Source organism: Protopterus annectens, chromosome 11.part0, assembly GCF_019279795.1.
Source record: "Protopterus annectens isolate FY-2018-M chromosome 11.part0, PAN1.0, whole genome shotgun sequence".
Taxonomy (NCBI): Eukaryota; Metazoa; Chordata; order Ceratodontiformes; family Protopteridae; genus Protopterus; species Protopterus annectens.
Window position 1 is genome coordinate 11,378,945 of NC_056745.1, and position 18,012 is coordinate 11,396,956.

The 18,012-nt window shown below is 40.1% G+C and overlaps 1 protein-coding gene across 1 annotated transcript in view; it reads right to left on the reverse strand.

Annotated features, from left to right (window-relative positions):
* Nucleotides 1-1,569: 1,569 nt before the first annotated feature.
* The window catches only part of LOC122815121 (zinc finger protein 708-like), a 111,313-nt gene continuing 94,870 nt past the window's right edge, over nucleotides 1,570-18,012 (reverse strand). Inside the window, exon 4 of the mRNA XM_044087372.1 lies at nucleotides 1,570-4,178. Within this exon, the coding sequence (XP_043943307.1) occupies nucleotides 1,816-4,178 (2,363 nt within the window). The 3' untranslated portion in view covers nucleotides 1,570-1,815. The remainder of the gene's footprint in view (nucleotides 4,179-18,012) is intronic.

The following is an 18,012-nucleotide window of genomic DNA, read 5'->3' on the forward strand; positions in this document are numbered from 1 at the left end:
CCATTTCTACCTTTCTTTTCCCTCACTACCCTATGTTTTTTGTGGTAGGACTTTATCTTATTAATTTAGCTGCACAGTAATATATCCTGTTTATGTCTGTTATATTGCATGAATTTCTGTGGACAATCCTAATTGCTATGTTCATTTGTTTTATCAAACTTGTAACTTTTTTGGTTTTATTGACTTTCTGTAATCTGTTTCTTTCACTGATCTTAATATGTCTTCCATCTCTATTAAATCAAGCAACTCTTCTCTTAGGTCATTTTCCTCTACACTGAGGGCATATTCTTCGTTCCCCATTTCCTGTGGGCATTCTGTAGGTAGTTCCACAGCATCTTCCTGTGCCATAGTCTCTTTGGTTTCATCCTGTGTCATCTGTTGCTCTTTAATATGGGAACTCACTGACCTATCCCCCCACAACATTGTCTGCATCAGAGTTATCACAGTTTCCTGTTCCTCCTCTTGCTGTGCAACTCCAACTGGATGTTTGGAGCCTTCCATTGGAAACAATGCAAAGTACTTTCATCTTGTAACTGATCAGATGTTTCTCACTCCACTGGTTTCACCCTACTTTAGGGATTCACTGCTCTTTCCTGCTGTGATGTTGTCTGAGTTAGATTTTCTACACTAAATCCTTCACTTCATAGGTAATCCTTAACCTCAGTTTCTATTTCCTTAACTTCTCCATTACTAATCCTCTTTGTTTTCTTATTTTTGTATTATAAAACTTTCCATGCCCAGATGCCTTTGTCTATATTTCTCTTCAAATATCTTTGGTGTTGCTCTTTTTGTATTGGTTAGTTTTGCTTTCTCCTTTACATAAATGCTTCACCATATTAAATCTCTTTTTCTTTCCCATGTGCATATTTCTTCTTCACACGTCTCCTGATCCTCCTGTTTCTCCTTACTTTGGGGACTCGTTGTTTCATCATGCTGTGATGTAACCTGTGTTAGACTTTCTGCACTAAATCATTCACTTCGCAAGTATCCCATAACTTCAACTTCTATTTTTTTTTATTCCTACTTTATTAATCTTCTGTTCCACATTCTCTCTTTGTGATACATTTTGTGAAATTTTCTATATCTAGACGCCTTTGCGTATATTTCTATTCAAATATCTTTGTGTCTCCCTGTTTTGCATTGATTAGTTTGGCTTTCTCCTTTGCATAAATATTGCACCTGATCAGATCTCTCTTTCTTTCCCGTGTCCATGTTTCTTTTTTATACCTTTCAAAAGTCTCTAGATTTAGCTCTTTATATTCTTGTGCTTTCTCAGTTGCTTCTTTTTCCAAACAGACCAAGATTTCTTAGTCTATAGAATGTTTTTTCATAAATCTGTTGTATTAATGAACACAGTTTTTTTTTATTTGAAGCTTCTGACAGTTTTCCTTTCCTCTAATTTCTCTCTTAATCTTTTTTATTTACTTCTGCAAATTCTGGGCTTCTTGCATAATAGTAACAATACATCATTTCTTTATTATCCTCAATAGTCCACTCTATCATCTTTATGGCTCTTCTCTGGCCTATTAGTTTTTGTGATTTTTGTGGACTGCTGCTTCCTTCTACAATAGGGGGCCATCCTCCTCCTGGCCTGGCCCCATTGTATGAATGCTTCTGTGTCTTGAGGATTCTACACTGTCATGTTTTCCAGTCCTCGCACCAGTCTGCTTACCAGGATTGGGCACTTTTTTCCTGGGTCTTATGCACCCAGCTATCTTTTTTTATTTTTTAACCTACTTTATTTCTTTAAGTGTTTATGGTTTGAATGCATTGGCAAGAACAGTTCTCTTGTCTACGCCAGGGCACAGTTGACTTTCATGAAACCAGCTTTACTTTAGTCCTCTCCCTTTTTTGAGCTTCTTTTGAGTTTCTAATGACGGGGGACCCAGTGTGGATTCGCTCATGGTATGCAAGGCTGTTCTTCTTTTTAAAACTTGCAGTACATGCAGTGCACTTATATGGCTTCTCCCCAGTATGGACTCTCTCATGGTATACAAGGTGTCCCTTCTTTCTAAAGCTCTTGCCACATGTTGGACATTTATATGGCTTCTCCCCAGTGTGTGTTTTATAATGAGATGTGAGGTGACCCTTACTTATAAAACTCTTCTCACATGCATCACATTTATAGGGTTTCATCCCTGTGTGAATTTTTTCATGGTATGTAAGACTGGTCTTATGACCAAAACTCTTATCGCATGTTGCACATTTATATGGCTTCTCCCCGGTATGCGTTTTATAATGGTATGTGAGGTGACCTTTGCTTATAAAACTCTTGTCACACATGTCACATTTATGTGGCTTCACCCCAGTGTGGACTGTCTCATGGCATGCTAGGTAATTCTTGTTTTTAAAACTCTTACCACAAGTTGTGCATTTATAGTGTTTTTCCAATGTGTGTTTCTTCTCGTGGTATGTGAGGTAGCTCTTGTTTTTAAAACTACTGCCACATGTTGCACATTTATATGGCTTCTCCCCAGTGTGCTTTTGCTCATGGCACGTTAACTTGTGCTTCCACATAAAACTCTTGCCACATGTAGCACATTTAAATGGTTTCTCCTCTGTATGGGTTCCTTCATGGTATGCAAGGCTATTCTTATGCATAAAACTCTTGGAACATACAGCACATTTGTAAGGTTTCTCCTCATTATGTGTTATCTCATGGTATGTGAGACTGTTCTTATGTCTAAAACTCTTGCCACACTCTGCACATTTATATGGTTTTTCCCCGGTGTGGATTCTTTCATGGTATGTAAGTTGCCTTTTCTTCCTAAATGTCTTGTCACATGTTGCACATTTGTATGGCTTCTCCCCAGTATGTGTTGTATAATGGGATGTGAGATGACTTTTGCTTATAAAACCCTTGCCACATGTACCACATTTATATGGCTTTTCACCAGTGTGGATTCTCTCATGGTATGTAACACTAACCTTATGCCTAAAACACTTGCCACATGTTTCGCACTTAAATGGCTTCTCCCCAGTGTGTGTTTTCTCATGGTATCTGAGCTGACACTTCTTTCTAAAACATTTGCCACATTTTGCACATTTATATGGTTTTTCCACATTGTGAGTTTTCTCATGGGATGTTAGATAATTCTTCTTTGTAAAACCCTTACCACATCTTGTGCATTTATATGGCCTCTCTGCAGTCAGGGGGATGCTGTTCTTTCTAAACTTATCATAATTTGTACCCTTGTATATTTTCTCCCCAGAGTGGGTTTTATTGTGGTATCTGAGGTTACTCTTGCTAATAAAACTCTTGTCACATGTGACACATTTATATGGCTTCACCCCAGTGTGAATTCTTTCATGGTATGCAAGAGTGGTCTTGTGTCTAAAACTCCTGTCACAAGTTGTGCACTTGTATGGCTTCTCCCCAGTGTGAATTTTCTCATGATATCTGAGACTGATCTTATGCCTAAAACTTTTTTCACATGTAGCACATTTAAACGGCTTCACCCCAGTGTGAATCTTTTCATGACATGAAAGACTGGTCTTATTCCTAAAGCTCTTGGAACATGTTACACATTTATATGGCTTTTCCCCAGTGTGTGTCCTCTCGTGATATCTGAGTAGGCTTTTCTTACTAAAACTCTTGCCACATATTGTACATTTATATGGCTTCTCCCCAGTGTGTCTTTTATTACGCAACACAGGCTTGCTCTTCCGCAAACTACTGTGACTTGCATGTGACTTCTCTCTGGTTTGGATTTTCTCATGGTCAGCAAAGACGGCCTTCACTGTAGAGCACTTGTCATGTCCTGCATACTGGCATGGTTTTATTCCTTTAAAGACTTTCTGTTGGATTTCGGGATTCTCCTTCTGTTTGCTCTCTGCTTTAATTTCTTCATTTGTTCTAGAATTTGTAGTGATTTGGGTGTGAACCTCAGTCATAGATCTCTCACCTGCCTGAGTTTGGCAGGATGTTACAGAGGTACCAGCGACTGCATAACTTTTCTTGCCATTACCATACGTGTATAATTTTTGCACCTCAGAATCGGGCAGATGAATTTTTAGTTCATGCTTGCAGCTGTCACATTCCATTTGGTTACAGAGTTCCTTTTCAGTCTGAATTATGTTGTGTCCTGCAGAAGGCACCTGCCCTGTAAAGTTCTTGACACGTTCCCTCTGCAGTGACATCTGACGTGGGCTTTCATAGCAATGTGTCCCCCTACAGACTTAAAGAAGAGTAAACAGTTAATGATAGTTTACCAGAAGTGAAACATTAGGTACAAAGACTACGGCTTCCCTTTACATAAGGGTTATGATACCAACTATGTACAATGCAATAAGCTATTTTATTTGCACGTTTAAACAAATGACACAGCATCTGTCTAACATTTCTGTACATATAAATACAAGCTTTGCCAACTCAGTGTGCCAAAGTGACATCTTTTCACTTTAAAACTACAGCTACTCACCATACACATTCTAGCATCTTCTTCAGTTGATTGGCACATACTTGAAATCTCTTAACACATTTCCTGCTTGAATTTTGGTAGCCATGAGTTCTGAATGCTGCCTGCCGTTAATGTTCATTTCTCAAAATTGCTGTTCTCATCACATTTTAAATTAACCACTTGCTAGAAAATGAAAATATATACAAAAGGTGTGACGGGAAATGAAAACGTACTACAGAGGACAATAATAAGTGTTTCACAAAACTGCTAAACGTAGCTTTGGACTTCAGTGAAACAGTCTTAACAGATACTCAAATAGTTTTACAGCACATAACAGAAGATGGGTATTCCACAGTAAAAAAAAAAAAGATACGGGCAGGAATATTATGTAACCAAAGACATTATTTTTAAGAACTGATTGCAGCAGAGAAAGATTCCTGGGAATTCAATAAAGGAGGGTGTAATTCCCTTTCACAATTATGGGAACAGTATAAAGGCTGTTAGCCAACAAACATTCAAATTTCTCTTCAGCTGTAGGCAAAGTTATGGAGTCAAAGGTGAAGAAATTAATTTGTGAATGTAGGAAATGGTGGAGCACTTGATTGAATAAAGCTTGCAAGAACTTCATGCTACAAGTTCTTTGAATAGTGAAGCTGGGTTTAACAATACCATGGAACAATAGACGAGTTTATTCAAACATTAGCGAACTACAAGACAGCAAATGAATAAAACGGCATGGTAACACCTGAAATTGGTACACAAGAGGAGAAGAAGTAGGAAAGACAAAGAAAGTGGGCATAAGACTGCGGCAGTCACATTTAATGACCTACCTGGACTGCGGCAGTCACATTAAATGACCTACCTGGACTGCGTAAGTCACATTAAATGACCTACTTGGACTGCGGCAGTCACATTAAATGACCTACCTGGACTGCGGCAGTCACATTAAATGACCTACCTGGACTGCGGCAGTCACATTAAATAACCTACATGGACTGCATTAGTCACATTAAATAACCTACATGGACTGCATCAGTCATATTAAATGACCTGCCTGGACTGCGGCATTCACACTAAATGACCTACCTGGACTGCGGCAGTCATATTAAATGACCTACCTGGACTGCGGCAGTCATATTAAATGACCTACCTGGACTGCAGCAGTCACATTAAATGACCTACCTGGACTGCGGCAGTCACATTAAATGACCCACCTGGACTGCGGCAGTCACATTAAATGACCTACCTGGACTGCGGCAGTCATATTAAATGACCTACCTGGACTGCGGCAGTCACATTAAATAACCTACATGGACTGCGGCAGTCACATTAAATGACCTGCCTGGACTGCAGCAGTCATATTAAATGACCTACCTGGACTGCAGCAGTCACATTAAATGACCTACCTGGACTGCAGCAGTCATATTAAATTACCTACCTGGACTGGGGCAGTCACATTAAATGACCTACGTGGACTGCGGCAGTCACATTAAATGACCTACCTGGACTGCGGCAGTCACATTAAATGACCTACCAGGACTGCGGCAGTCACATTAAATGACCTACCTGGACTGCGGCAGTCACATTAAATTACCTACATGTAAGATAACAGTGTCAGAAACCAGCAAGAAATTTTGCTAGGATACAGAAGTGCACAAAAAGTGGTGGTACATCATTAACATAAAAAACTTCCTTGTTTATAAATGTGACACTATTTCTGCAAGGAAGTAAAGAAATAGCGAAAACGAGAGAGCAGCAAAAATTGTAAAAATTCTTTACTGTAACCAAAGAGCAATAATGGTTTCATGAAACTAGTAGGCAGAGGAGGACACGAGTGAAGCAAGAGAAACGGTAGTCCACGCGAGTACTTGTTTCACAACAGAAATGAATAAGAACAAGAAGGCAGGAAGATGAAAAGCAGATGGCTTATGGACATACAAGGCAGCATTTTTCACAGAAAAAATAAAAGAAAACAAACATGCAACACATGTAAAGGAATTCTTATGTAGAATCACCAACCTAAATTTTTTAGATACTTTAACTCAAAAGTACTATTAACAATATCACAAAAACACATCTAGGACACAAAGCATGCAATAAAAATTAATAAAATAGAAGTAATAAATAATAAAATCCGTGGTGGCGCAGCAGTTAGCGTTGTTGCCTCACAGCAAGAGGTTCTCCCATTCGATTCTCGGCTGGAATGCGGGGAGTGCCTTCTGTGTGGAGTCTGCATGTCTTCCCCGCGGTTGGGTGGGCATTCGAAAGACATGCGTAAATGGGCGTGCCTTCGTTGAAGGTTGAACGTCGAGCTGGCACCTCAGTGTTCGTGAAAATCTACTGCCAATTTTTAGTGGACCGGAGTTCCGTTGTGGCGACCCCTAACCGAGAAAAGCCGAAAGACAACAACAACAATAAATAATAAAAAAAATTAAATACATGAAAAAAATCTACTTGTATCACATTACCTCTCTTTATACTATATGTATCTCATATACTAATTCACTACACTGACCATTATCCATTTCTTTTTGTGAGATTTTTTTCTTTTCTCCAGTAACTTCTCCCTATACTACTCCTGCACAGTATCCGATCTCTACTTTGTAGTTATTTTCTATCTTATTACATGCAATAACTTATATCATTCTGCACTATTTCTCTCATCTACATTAACTTCAATCTCTCTTCACCCCTTACTAATACTTACTTTGACTTACTTGTAAATATCTATCGAGAACTACCTAAATGTCACTTTATTCACAAGTACTGCAAACATCTACCACTTACTATTCTAAAAATGTCTTTTTTATTGTAAGTATAAAATCTTTATTTTTTTTCTTGGATGATACATAAAAAAACTACTTTTAGTTTCTGCATAGAATTATACTACTGTAACTTCCTTAATACATGTTTTTCACTATGAATTATTATGTTAAAACTCTGAAAGTATTATTTCTTATAAATCTGTATGTTTTTATGAACATTAATCACTGGAGCTTTTTACCTTGGGTCTCCACTGAAAATGGGCCTCTGGCTCAGCTGGAACAACCCAGTTAACAAATGTCAAACAAATAAAAAATCAAATAAATAAATAAAAATGATAAAAAAACACTAGTACTGCTCAAGTAAATGAATGCACTGAATAAGATGAAATACAAAACTAATGAATACTACACCACCAATTAAGAATAAGTATTGAGCCAAGACGTTATAAAAATGCAAGAGCGATGCATTACATAGACCCTAGACTGAATTTCAGCTGTAAAGTAGGGACCACCGTTATGCATTATCTCATTTTATTTATTTATTTACATTTGTTGACCGGGAATGTCCGACTGGACGTAGGTCCATTTTCAGCGGAGGCCCGGGGAGAAAAGCTCCACAGTTAAAATATACAGACAGTAGCCACATTGGATTTACATAGCAATTAACAATTTGATTAACATAGCAATTAACAATTACAAAAATAGTTACAGATGAAGAACATAGTACTTCAGTAGACAACTAGAATCTTTATCATCTGCGAAGTACATAACAGACATTAACAAATGTTACAATAAGAAGTTCCTGCTGTATAATAAGTACTAGGCTTATAAGCATCTGAGCTTGCTATAATCAAGGTAGTTAGTGGGGTGGAACGAAAGGTAGTCGGTGGATGGGGTGGGTGATATTAGAGAGGGAGTTGCAAGGGCATAGCCAGCATGTTTTTAGGTGCACTTTTAGTAAAGTTTTGAAGTGGGTGCATGATGGTACGGAGGTAATTGTGGGTGGGAGGGAGTTCCATGACTTGGCTATGACGCACGAGAATAGTGCTTCACCAGCAGAGTTATTGGCTTTAGTGACCCGCAAGTGATTTTTGTTGCTGGATCTTAGTGGTCTGGTGGTGTGATAAGGTTGGAGTAGATTCTGGAGGGATGGGACATTTAGTGGATGGTTTACTAGTTTGTGGGCGAGTGTGACTTGATACCATTGAAGGAGGTCAGGGAGTTCAAGCCAGCCCAGTTCAGCAAGTGAGAGACAGTGGTGACTATGGTAAGATGCCCCTGTGGTGAATTTGGCAATTTTGTTGTAGCAGGTCTCTAGCTTGTTTAGATCACATTACCTTAGGTTGGTATATATTGGAGAGGCATAAAGTAGGGTGGAGATAAGGTGGGAATTTGCTACTGAAATCTTTGCTGCTTTGGTGAGAAGTTGCTTATTTCTGTATAACGCTCCTAGTTTTTTGTGGACTTTTTTTATGGTCATGGATATGTGAATGTCAAATTTTAGTTTATTGTCTATTTCCACTCCTAGCAATTTGGTGTATTCTCTGTATTCTGTTGGGTGTATAGTGGTGTTGTCTTTTGCTGTGATGTTAAAGTGAGAGTTGTTTTGAGTATGTTTGGTGGGTTGGAAGATAAGTAGTTTAGTTTTGTTTGGGTTGAGTATTAATTGGACATCGGATAACCAAGTTTCAACAGAGGAAAAGGCTTCCTGTGTGATTTTTTGCAGTTTGGGTAGGGAATGGGCTGAGCAGATGATGGTTGAGTCATCTGCGCATTGTATGAGTGTGCCATGTTTGGTGGCAGAGGCTAGATTATTGGTGAAAATAGAGAAGAATAGAGGTCCAAGGATGGAACCTTGGGGAACTCCTATAGAGACAGGTAGTTGGGGAGATATTTCATTCTGCCATACAACGGATTGTTGTCTGTCAGACAGGTAACTCTGAAACCAGTTGGTGACTGATTGGTTATTGAGGACAGAGATGAATTGTTTGTGTGGGACCATGTCAAATGCTTTAGACAGGCCTAGGAAAGTAGCAGAGGAGAGATAGCCATTGTTTTTATGCTAAAGGATAGTGTTAGTAAAGGAGAGTAAGGCAGTGGTGGTGCTATGGTTTGGACGGAAACCATGTTGAGTATCGGAAAGGAGGCTGTTAATAAGGAGGTAGTCTGAGATCTGAGAGTGAATGCATCTCTCTAGTATTTTGGAGAGTGGAGAGAGAATAGCTATGGGGCGGTAATTGGTTAGTTCTGTGGAGGGGCCGCCTTTGTGGAGGGGAATTATATGTGATACTTTCCATAGTGTAGGAACAAAACTTTCTGACAGACATCTGTTAATCAAGATGGATACTGGGTAGGCCAGAGCATCAGCTGCGATTTGTAGGTACTCACTTGGGAGTTTGTCTGCTCTTAATTTGGTGGGCATAAGTTTAGTTAAGAGTTTTTTATGTTGGAGGTAGGTACAGGAGAAAAGAGAAGGCAGTGGGGAGATTACTAGTTGAAGGTGTGGGCTGGAGGGGAGGGGGGTTGTGTTGTCTAGCTAGTGATAGTATGGTTTGTGTGAAGTGTGTGTTGAATGAGGTAGCAATATTTTTGGAGGAGTGAGGGATGCTAGGAGGAGGGGTACTGACTTTACCTGATTGGAGGATGGAGTTTATGGAGGACTAGAATTGTTTGGGGTTGTGTTGGCAGGAGTCTAGGGCAGACTGGTAGTATTGGAATGTGTCCTGTTTTATTAGCTTTTTGACTCTACTGCGTAATTCTAGGAATTTCTGTCTAGTTGAGGGGGTTTTGGTATTGCACCAGTGCTCCCAGGCTTTATCCCTGTTTTTCATTTCTGACTTAGTGGTTTTCTGTAGCCATGGGGAGGGTTGTGCTTTGGTTCTGGAAAGTCTTATGGGGGCATGGTAGTTAAGGATGCTCAGGAAGGTAGTATTAAAAAAATCAACTGCGTCATCAAGACTGAGGTACTTTAGAGGATTCCAGTTACATTCTTTGAGGGATGAGATGAACGTAAGTGGGTTAAAGTTTAGTTTTTTACGTATTTGATGGTAGATGACAGGTTTAGCTTGGTACAGGTATTTTCTGAGTAGGAATGTTGGGGAGTGATCACTGAGGCTATCTGATAAGCAGCCTGTTATATATGACTGGGGGCTTTTGCTGACTAGTAAACAATCCAGGGCAGTGTGCTTGTTGGAGTTTTTATTTATCCTGGTTGGTGACTGGACTAGTTGGGTGAAGCCATGAAGGTTTACATGATGGGTTGGATGGTTGCCAGTCAATATTGAAATCACCTAAAATTATAGTTTCTTGGGGGAGATGGTGGGTAGACCAGCTGAGGAGGTTTTCTAGTAGAGGGATGTTTCCAGGTGGGAAATAGCATCCAATTATGTTGATGGTTTTATTTTGGTTTATTTTGAGGTTGGTATATATTATTTCTTCATTGCCTATTTGTGGAGCTGATGATTTTAAGATCTGGATGTTTAGATGCTGTTTAAATATTATAGCTATCCTGCCTCATTTCTTGTTTAGCCGGTCTACTCTTAGTATGCCGTAACCGGTAGGGAGGATTTGTTCAATGGTAATGTGAGGTTTTAGCCAGGTTTCTGTCAAGATGACTATATCTGGGGAGTACAAGTCTATGGTGGTATGGAGTTCATGGACTTTGCTGGATATACTTCTAATATTTAGGCTTAGTAGAAGGAAGTCATTTGGCTTTCTATTGGCTGTGATTTGGGAGAAGTTGTGGTTTCCAGTCTGATTATGAGGAGTGGGGTTGGAGATGGTAGGACCAGGGTTGGGATGGATGTCTCCACTTAGGGCTAGTTTTGATATGCATGAGGTTATTAGTTTTCTCAGTTTTTGAATGTGTTTGTTTATTAGGGAAACTTGACGATTTCATGGTATATAAGACTTTTCTTATGTCTAAGACCAGGCCTCTGCTGTAAAATTAAGGTCAATATTATGCAACAGGTGGAAGATAATCCCAAGTACGTTGCAGACGAACCTCAGATTTGAGCACAGTGACCTATACAGGCCACAGAAGGACAGGTTATCAGTCACCTGCTGCTTACGAACACGTTAAAACCAGACGGGAAGAATGAGGTCGTTGTTTGGGGAGCTGCACAGCTTGAGACAGCAACAGGATGCATGCTGGGAGACGGACAGTCATTACCATCCATATGTCCACATAAAGTGCAGATAAAGTATGCAGGCATCTGTATAACTGAGAGACAGTAGTTCGCAAACTATGGATGAAGGAACAACAAAGTATGTCTACGACAGAAAGGAATAGTGATTTTACCCCCTAGAATCCTAGACAAAAATAAAGAAAGAATGAAAAGTGAACAGAGTAGGTCAAAGTACACAAAGCTAATAAAGCAAGTAAGAAACAAAGAAAAAAAACAGGACAGTGAGAAATAAAAATATTCATTGGAAGTAATGCAAGAATATCTGGATACGAAGCAAAATATGTAGATGTAGAGAAGGAACAATCCATTAAACACTGTGTAAGACAGCATTGTGTACGACAATATCAGTAGCAAATCAGGTACATCCAAGGGTAGGAAAACAAGTTACAATCCAAGGAGTATTCACAACACCTAGAGCAGGAACAGTGGAGAAAATGGCCAGTGAATGTCAAGCTAAAACTAATGATAGAAACAAGCACAAGCAGTCCCCAATCAGTTTATAATCAGTCTGCTTTGGACCCTTGTATAAATGGAAACTGAAGAAACCAGTACACAGAGCAGGACCAAGAAACACCAACACCTGCAACAGGCAAACCTGCTTAGTGTTAGTCCATGTGGCAAAGCCTCAAGCAAACTGAAGCACAGACCAAGTACTGGAGAGAGAAACGGGGAGATGCAGTCCACAAACAGTGCACCTTCAGTCCTTGTGGAAACACAATTAATGCACCTTCAGTCCTTGTGGAAACACAATTAATGCACCTTCAAGCCTTGTGGAAACACAATCAATGCACCTTCAGTCCTTGTAGAAACACAATCAATGCACCTTCAGTCCTTGTGGAAACACAATCAATGCACCTTCAGTTCTTGTGCAAACACAATCAGTGCACCTTCAGTCCTTTTGGAAAATGCACCTTCAGTCCTTGCGGAAACACAGTCAATACACCTTCAGTCCTTGTGGAAACACAATCAGTACATCTTCAATCCTTGGGGAAACACAATCAATGCACCTTCAGTCCTTGTGGAAACACAATTAATGCACCTTCAGTCCTTGTGGAAACACAATGAATGCACCTTCAAGCCTTGTGGAAACACAATCAATGCACCTTCGGTCCTTGTGGAAACACAATCAATGCAACTTCAGTCCTTTTGGAAACACAATCAATGCACCTTCAGTTCTTGTGCAAACACAATCAGTGCACCTTCAGTCCTTGTGGAAAATGCACCTTCAGTCCTTGCGGAAACACAATCAATGCACCTTCGGTCCTTGTGGAAACACAATCAATGCAACTTCAGTCCTTGTGGAAACACAATCAATGCACCTTCAGTTCTTGTGCAAACACAATCAGTGCACCTTCAGTCCTTGTGGAAAATGCACCTTTAGTCCTTGCGGAAACACAATCAATACACCTTCAGTCCTTGTGGAAACACAATCAATGCATCTTCAGTCCTTGTGGAAACACAATCAATGCACCTTCAAGTCCTTGTGGAAACACAATCAATGCACCTTCAATCCTTGTACAAATACAGCCAACAGTCTAAATCAAATTATCCCTAATCCAGTGTGTAGATAAAATTGGAAAAAAATCAGTAGGAATCCAGGCACATCAGACAGAAAGATCAGACCAGCTGCATTTGAATACAACCAAAGGTCCAGCATGAGTCTAGTAACTATAGTATTTGATAAAGTAAAATAAATATAAAATACAGTGAGTAAAGAGGAAATAAACTGACTGTTCAGTAACAGCTGCAGCTTCACAATTATGAGGGGAAATAGTGTTAAGTGAGGCAAATCGGTTATATCCGCCATCGACAGCTCTGTTTCAGTGAAGATCACAGCAGTATACCAAGATAATCAATCTTTATTTATGAATGGCTCTACTACTACTAGTCTTTTAGGTTTCATCATCAAAAATGAATTTTATAATACAGGTACCACTACACCATGGCCAGACTCCATAAAATGATATACCCTTTAGGCATTATTACTAGCAGCTGCCTCACAGCAAGGAAACAAGTGAAGACTGCAAGACTTAGGTGTACACTAGGCTAACAACCACTAGGGCCCCTATAAGCCTAGATGTGCAAGAAATGATATATGTGACTGGTCCTACACTTTAATTCATGGGTTCACTGGTACATACTAGGCTAGTTGGCCTAGTGGACCATTTTAAGCTCAGCTAATTTTCCTTCCAAATGTGAGAACCAAATCCTGTGTCTTGTGTTTCTGAGAAAAACACCTTAACCATTATACCAATCCAATGGGGAAGCCTACCACTAGTAATGCCATTAATGAAGTCAGGTCTCAAATAAATTTCCAGGGAGAGAGTCTTCTCTGCACTGACACTTACAACTTCATGTATACTCCCAACAGTGATTAGAGGTGCACTTTTATTTATGATATTCCAGAACAGACTGCCGAAATTCCTGACTTCTTTTCACTAGGGAGGGCTGCAGATGGGATATAAATATGATCCACTAGGAAGTGTGATGAAACCTACAGAGAAAGTAGAACTCCTGTCATCTCCAGAATGTCAGTAAGCAATGAGGCACTTTGACTGGACCAAAGGCCTTAAGTTGTGTGTTCCAGGCAAATGCTGTGAAGCATTAGCAGTCAATATGTTGCAAAGAGAGGAGGTGGGAAACAGCTTACGCACCAAAAGGTTGGTGGGTCAGGTCCACCTTCTCAGGCACCTTTTGCAAGTGTGAGAGATCCTGAGCACTTCATCTGCAGGGTTCTTTTAAGAGCATTACACCCTTAATGTAAGCTGCAATATACTCATCTGTTATCCTACAAGACAGACCATGACTATACAAGCTGCTATTAATCATAATACTATTAAGAGTTAAATGTTTGCAGCTGAACAGTCATTGAATGAAGGTGCAGCAATGAAAAGATGTTCTAAACCTTGTCTATGTAATAAAACTCATAACACATGTTGTATATGACCTCTTCTTTTTCAAAAACGTCTCCAAATATTTAGGCCATATTGCAATATATAACCCATCTCTTTTGTTAAAATTTCCAGATATTTAGGGATCCTTAATACAAGGTAGGAATAGATCTCATTCCCAAGTAAAACTATAGTTAAAGTTCAAGAAATTAGCAACGTTTCAGCCTTTAATGCTTTCTAAGAATGCTCTTCTTACCACCACAATGTAGTCAGAATGGATTCATGTCAGCTTGCCAAAGGAAATTTTAGCAAGTGATGATCTCACAAAATTAAATCGCTGAAAGCCACTTACAGAGAACCTAAAAGTATATTTTCCCTGTGCCTCACTATGTATCTTCAGACTTGTATAAACCAGTTCCTTGGTCACACAAAAAAGTGAGGAAATATACAAGCTCCATTACCCCCGAAAGCCGCTTTCAGAAGAATGCCATTGGTGCAGATGGATTCTCTTTACTCACTTACTAGACAGCGCTCTGCAACACCTGGACAAGTAGGTTAATCTCCTGCACGGTTTCCTGGATTGCATGTCACTAACTGTACATAAAAACCTGTTGCCATTAGGTGCAGCTGTTTCAGTAATTAATGCTGCTTCTGACCTGGTTGTCTCACTTCTACTTCTCTAACAGCCAGCATCGGGTAGTTCCAGGGTTATATACATTTAGCGACCTGCATTCCATTAAATTTCAGTATGTGAGAAAACATATATGTGAACCTATGGTCACCCCCTAGTTGGTCAGGTCTGACCATAAGCTAATCATCCTTGACATCCACATCCCTCCCCCACCCCCCAGTAAGGAAACTTCCATAAAAAACTTTTCCAAAGCCAACTTTATGATACTCAAGTCAGAAGTAACAAACTTCATGACACCCATGCAGACAGGAACTGAAAGTTCAACTGCTGAATCCTACACTAAGGCACTGTACAAGCACATCCATCCATGCATGAATTGTGCCATCCCAAATAAAACCAAGATGATCTCCTCCGAAAAAGGAAGCCAATCTGGTGGTCCCCTGCCATAAACAAACTTTACAACAAAAGGAAGAAACTGTTGCAGAAAAGAGGAAAATCCCAGGATGCAAAAAACTCTCTTACCAGCCTCAGTAAGAAGCTGAGATCCCTCATAAAATACTCCAAATCTAGTTACGGAAATAAAATTGCCAAAGATTCCAAAGACAACCACAAGGCATTCTATAGTTATGTCAAGAATTTAAATGGAAATGCTCAGATCTGCTCTGAGCTACACCAGAATGGCATTAAATATACTGATCCCAAGGATATTGCCAATATCCTGGCAGATCGATTCAGTGCCAACTTCACCCCCCCACCCACCAAAGGGCCCATCACAGTACCAAAAGATTGCCAAATTCCAGTAATAACAGCTACACAGGTAAAAACTGCACTCTTCAAAGCTAAGAATACAGCATCCATGGGACCAGACGACATCCCGGGCTGTGTACTACATGAACTACAAAATGAACTGGCACCTCACCTAAGTGTCATGTTTAATCATAGCCTCACCTCAGGCTTCATGCCCACTGAGTGGCACACAGCTACAGTAATCCCACTCCACAAGGGGGGATCAACCTTGGATCCTGGGAACTACCGCCCCATCAGTCTGATGTGCCTGATCTGCAAGGCCATGGAATGTATTATCATGGAACTTATAAACAAAGATATTGGCAACCTTCAAACACTGGACCCCACCCAGTTTGGGTTCATCAAGGGCCCGATCTTGTCTCCTGAACCTGATTGACTTCTCTGAATCAGTCTCCAGAGCTGTGGATGAGGGTAAGGCGGTCCACACAGCTTATCTGGACCTCGCTAAGGCCTTTGACACCATCCCCCACTCTGGAATCATAGATAAACTTACTAAGCTGGGCATAAATCCCTACGTCACTCGAGGGGTTGCCAACTGGCTTACTGACAGAACCCACACTGTACAAATAGCCGACTCCAAATCCAGCTCCAGATAAGTGGAGTACCTCAGGGCTCAGTCCTGGGACTGCTCTTGTTTGGCATCTACTTCTCTGAAGTACAGGGAACACCAAGGGACTCTGGCTAACAAAGTTTGCAGATGACTGCAAACTGGGAGCCATTAATGATTCCCCAAATTATGTGGATAGTCTACAAAAGAGCCTTAAAGAAACAGATGCTTGGTGCCAGAGCCATGGGCTCAAGCTCAATGCCAAGGAATGTATAGTTATCCCCTTTGGGAAAAAAACATGTACCCATGAATTACTACATAGGTGTCAGTACACTAAACACCAAAAGTGTGATGAGAGACTTATGGACACAGGTGGACAGTGGTCTCACCTTCGATAACCACATCGCCACAACAGTCAAGAAATCCTTCTATGTGGCACACCTCATCACTAAGGGCTTTTCATCCAGAAAAAAGGAAGTCATTGTCCCACTGTACTCATCCCTCATTAGACCCATTATAGAATACAATGCCCCGTTTGGTATATACCTCTCAAGACATCTGCAACAACTGGAAAGGCCACAGAAATACCTCACTAAAAGAATCACAGGCCTAAAGCAGATGCGCTATGCTGACCGTCTAAAAAAACTCCAGCTATACTCTGTCGCATATCGTCTACTCAGAGGCAATCTCTGATTAACATACAAGGCCATGTCAAACCCAGAGCTGTTAGACATGCTACACTTAAAGAAATCACAATCTCTCAGAGCCACATGCTCCAGGGATCTAAACCTTGTCATCACAATGAACAAAAGATGCTGGAGGGATAGGTTCCTGACCCAGAGACTCCCCATACTCTGGAATAGACTGCCCATACATGTCAAGCAGAGCGCCTCTTTGGCCCTCTTCAAAAGGAACCTTGATGATTGGATGGGAGAAAGGAAATTCACCCCAGGGATCACGTCAGTCATCCTGCTAGACAGGTGTCCAGGGAAGTAAATAGTGTGGGAAGAAATAGCCAGGGAATTATTATGGCTAGGCTTGTATAGGCACTAGGGCCGATAGCCTAGTACCAACATATGAACCTATGAGAGCATGCAGCACTGGCTATGAAAAAGCTGCAGTACTACTGGCTTGTCTCCGGTATTACATGTACTGTTGTGAAGTTGCAGAGAGTGCAAGAAGTTGTATACAGGGGTGGTCTACAACAGTGGGGTGCCTTCATCTCTTGTTCAAACAAATTATACATCAAAGTGACAACCAGCAGTACATGTGGACATCATACAACACTGAAGTCAGGGGATTTATTTTGGAGTTAGTGTATATAAAGATGTGGGGGTATACAGGACGGGCTGTTTTCTGTTTTTTTTTCTCCTTATATTTTTATGACAATTGTTCAACAATACCAATAAAATTATTAAAATAAATCAACTACATAACTATTTACATAGTCCATATCATGATACTCATTATAAATATATAATGAAATCATATACTTTTCAAGTAAATCACTTAATTTTTCCAAGCAATACACTGATGTGTAGTGCTAGGTGTTCTCATCTTAATGGTTAACAATTCTTTTTTTGCAAACACTTTTAGCTTAATATGTACATTGTGTAAATGATACCCCAGATTTACACTAATGCTTTCTATTTTGATAGGCTCAATGTTTCAGTTTCAGTGTGTATTTATTTTTGATAAACTGAACCAGGATGCAACTTGACATTCATGATTCAATACAGTTCCTGGTCCCGCCTGACTAGAATTTTTCTATTTTCAGTAATTTT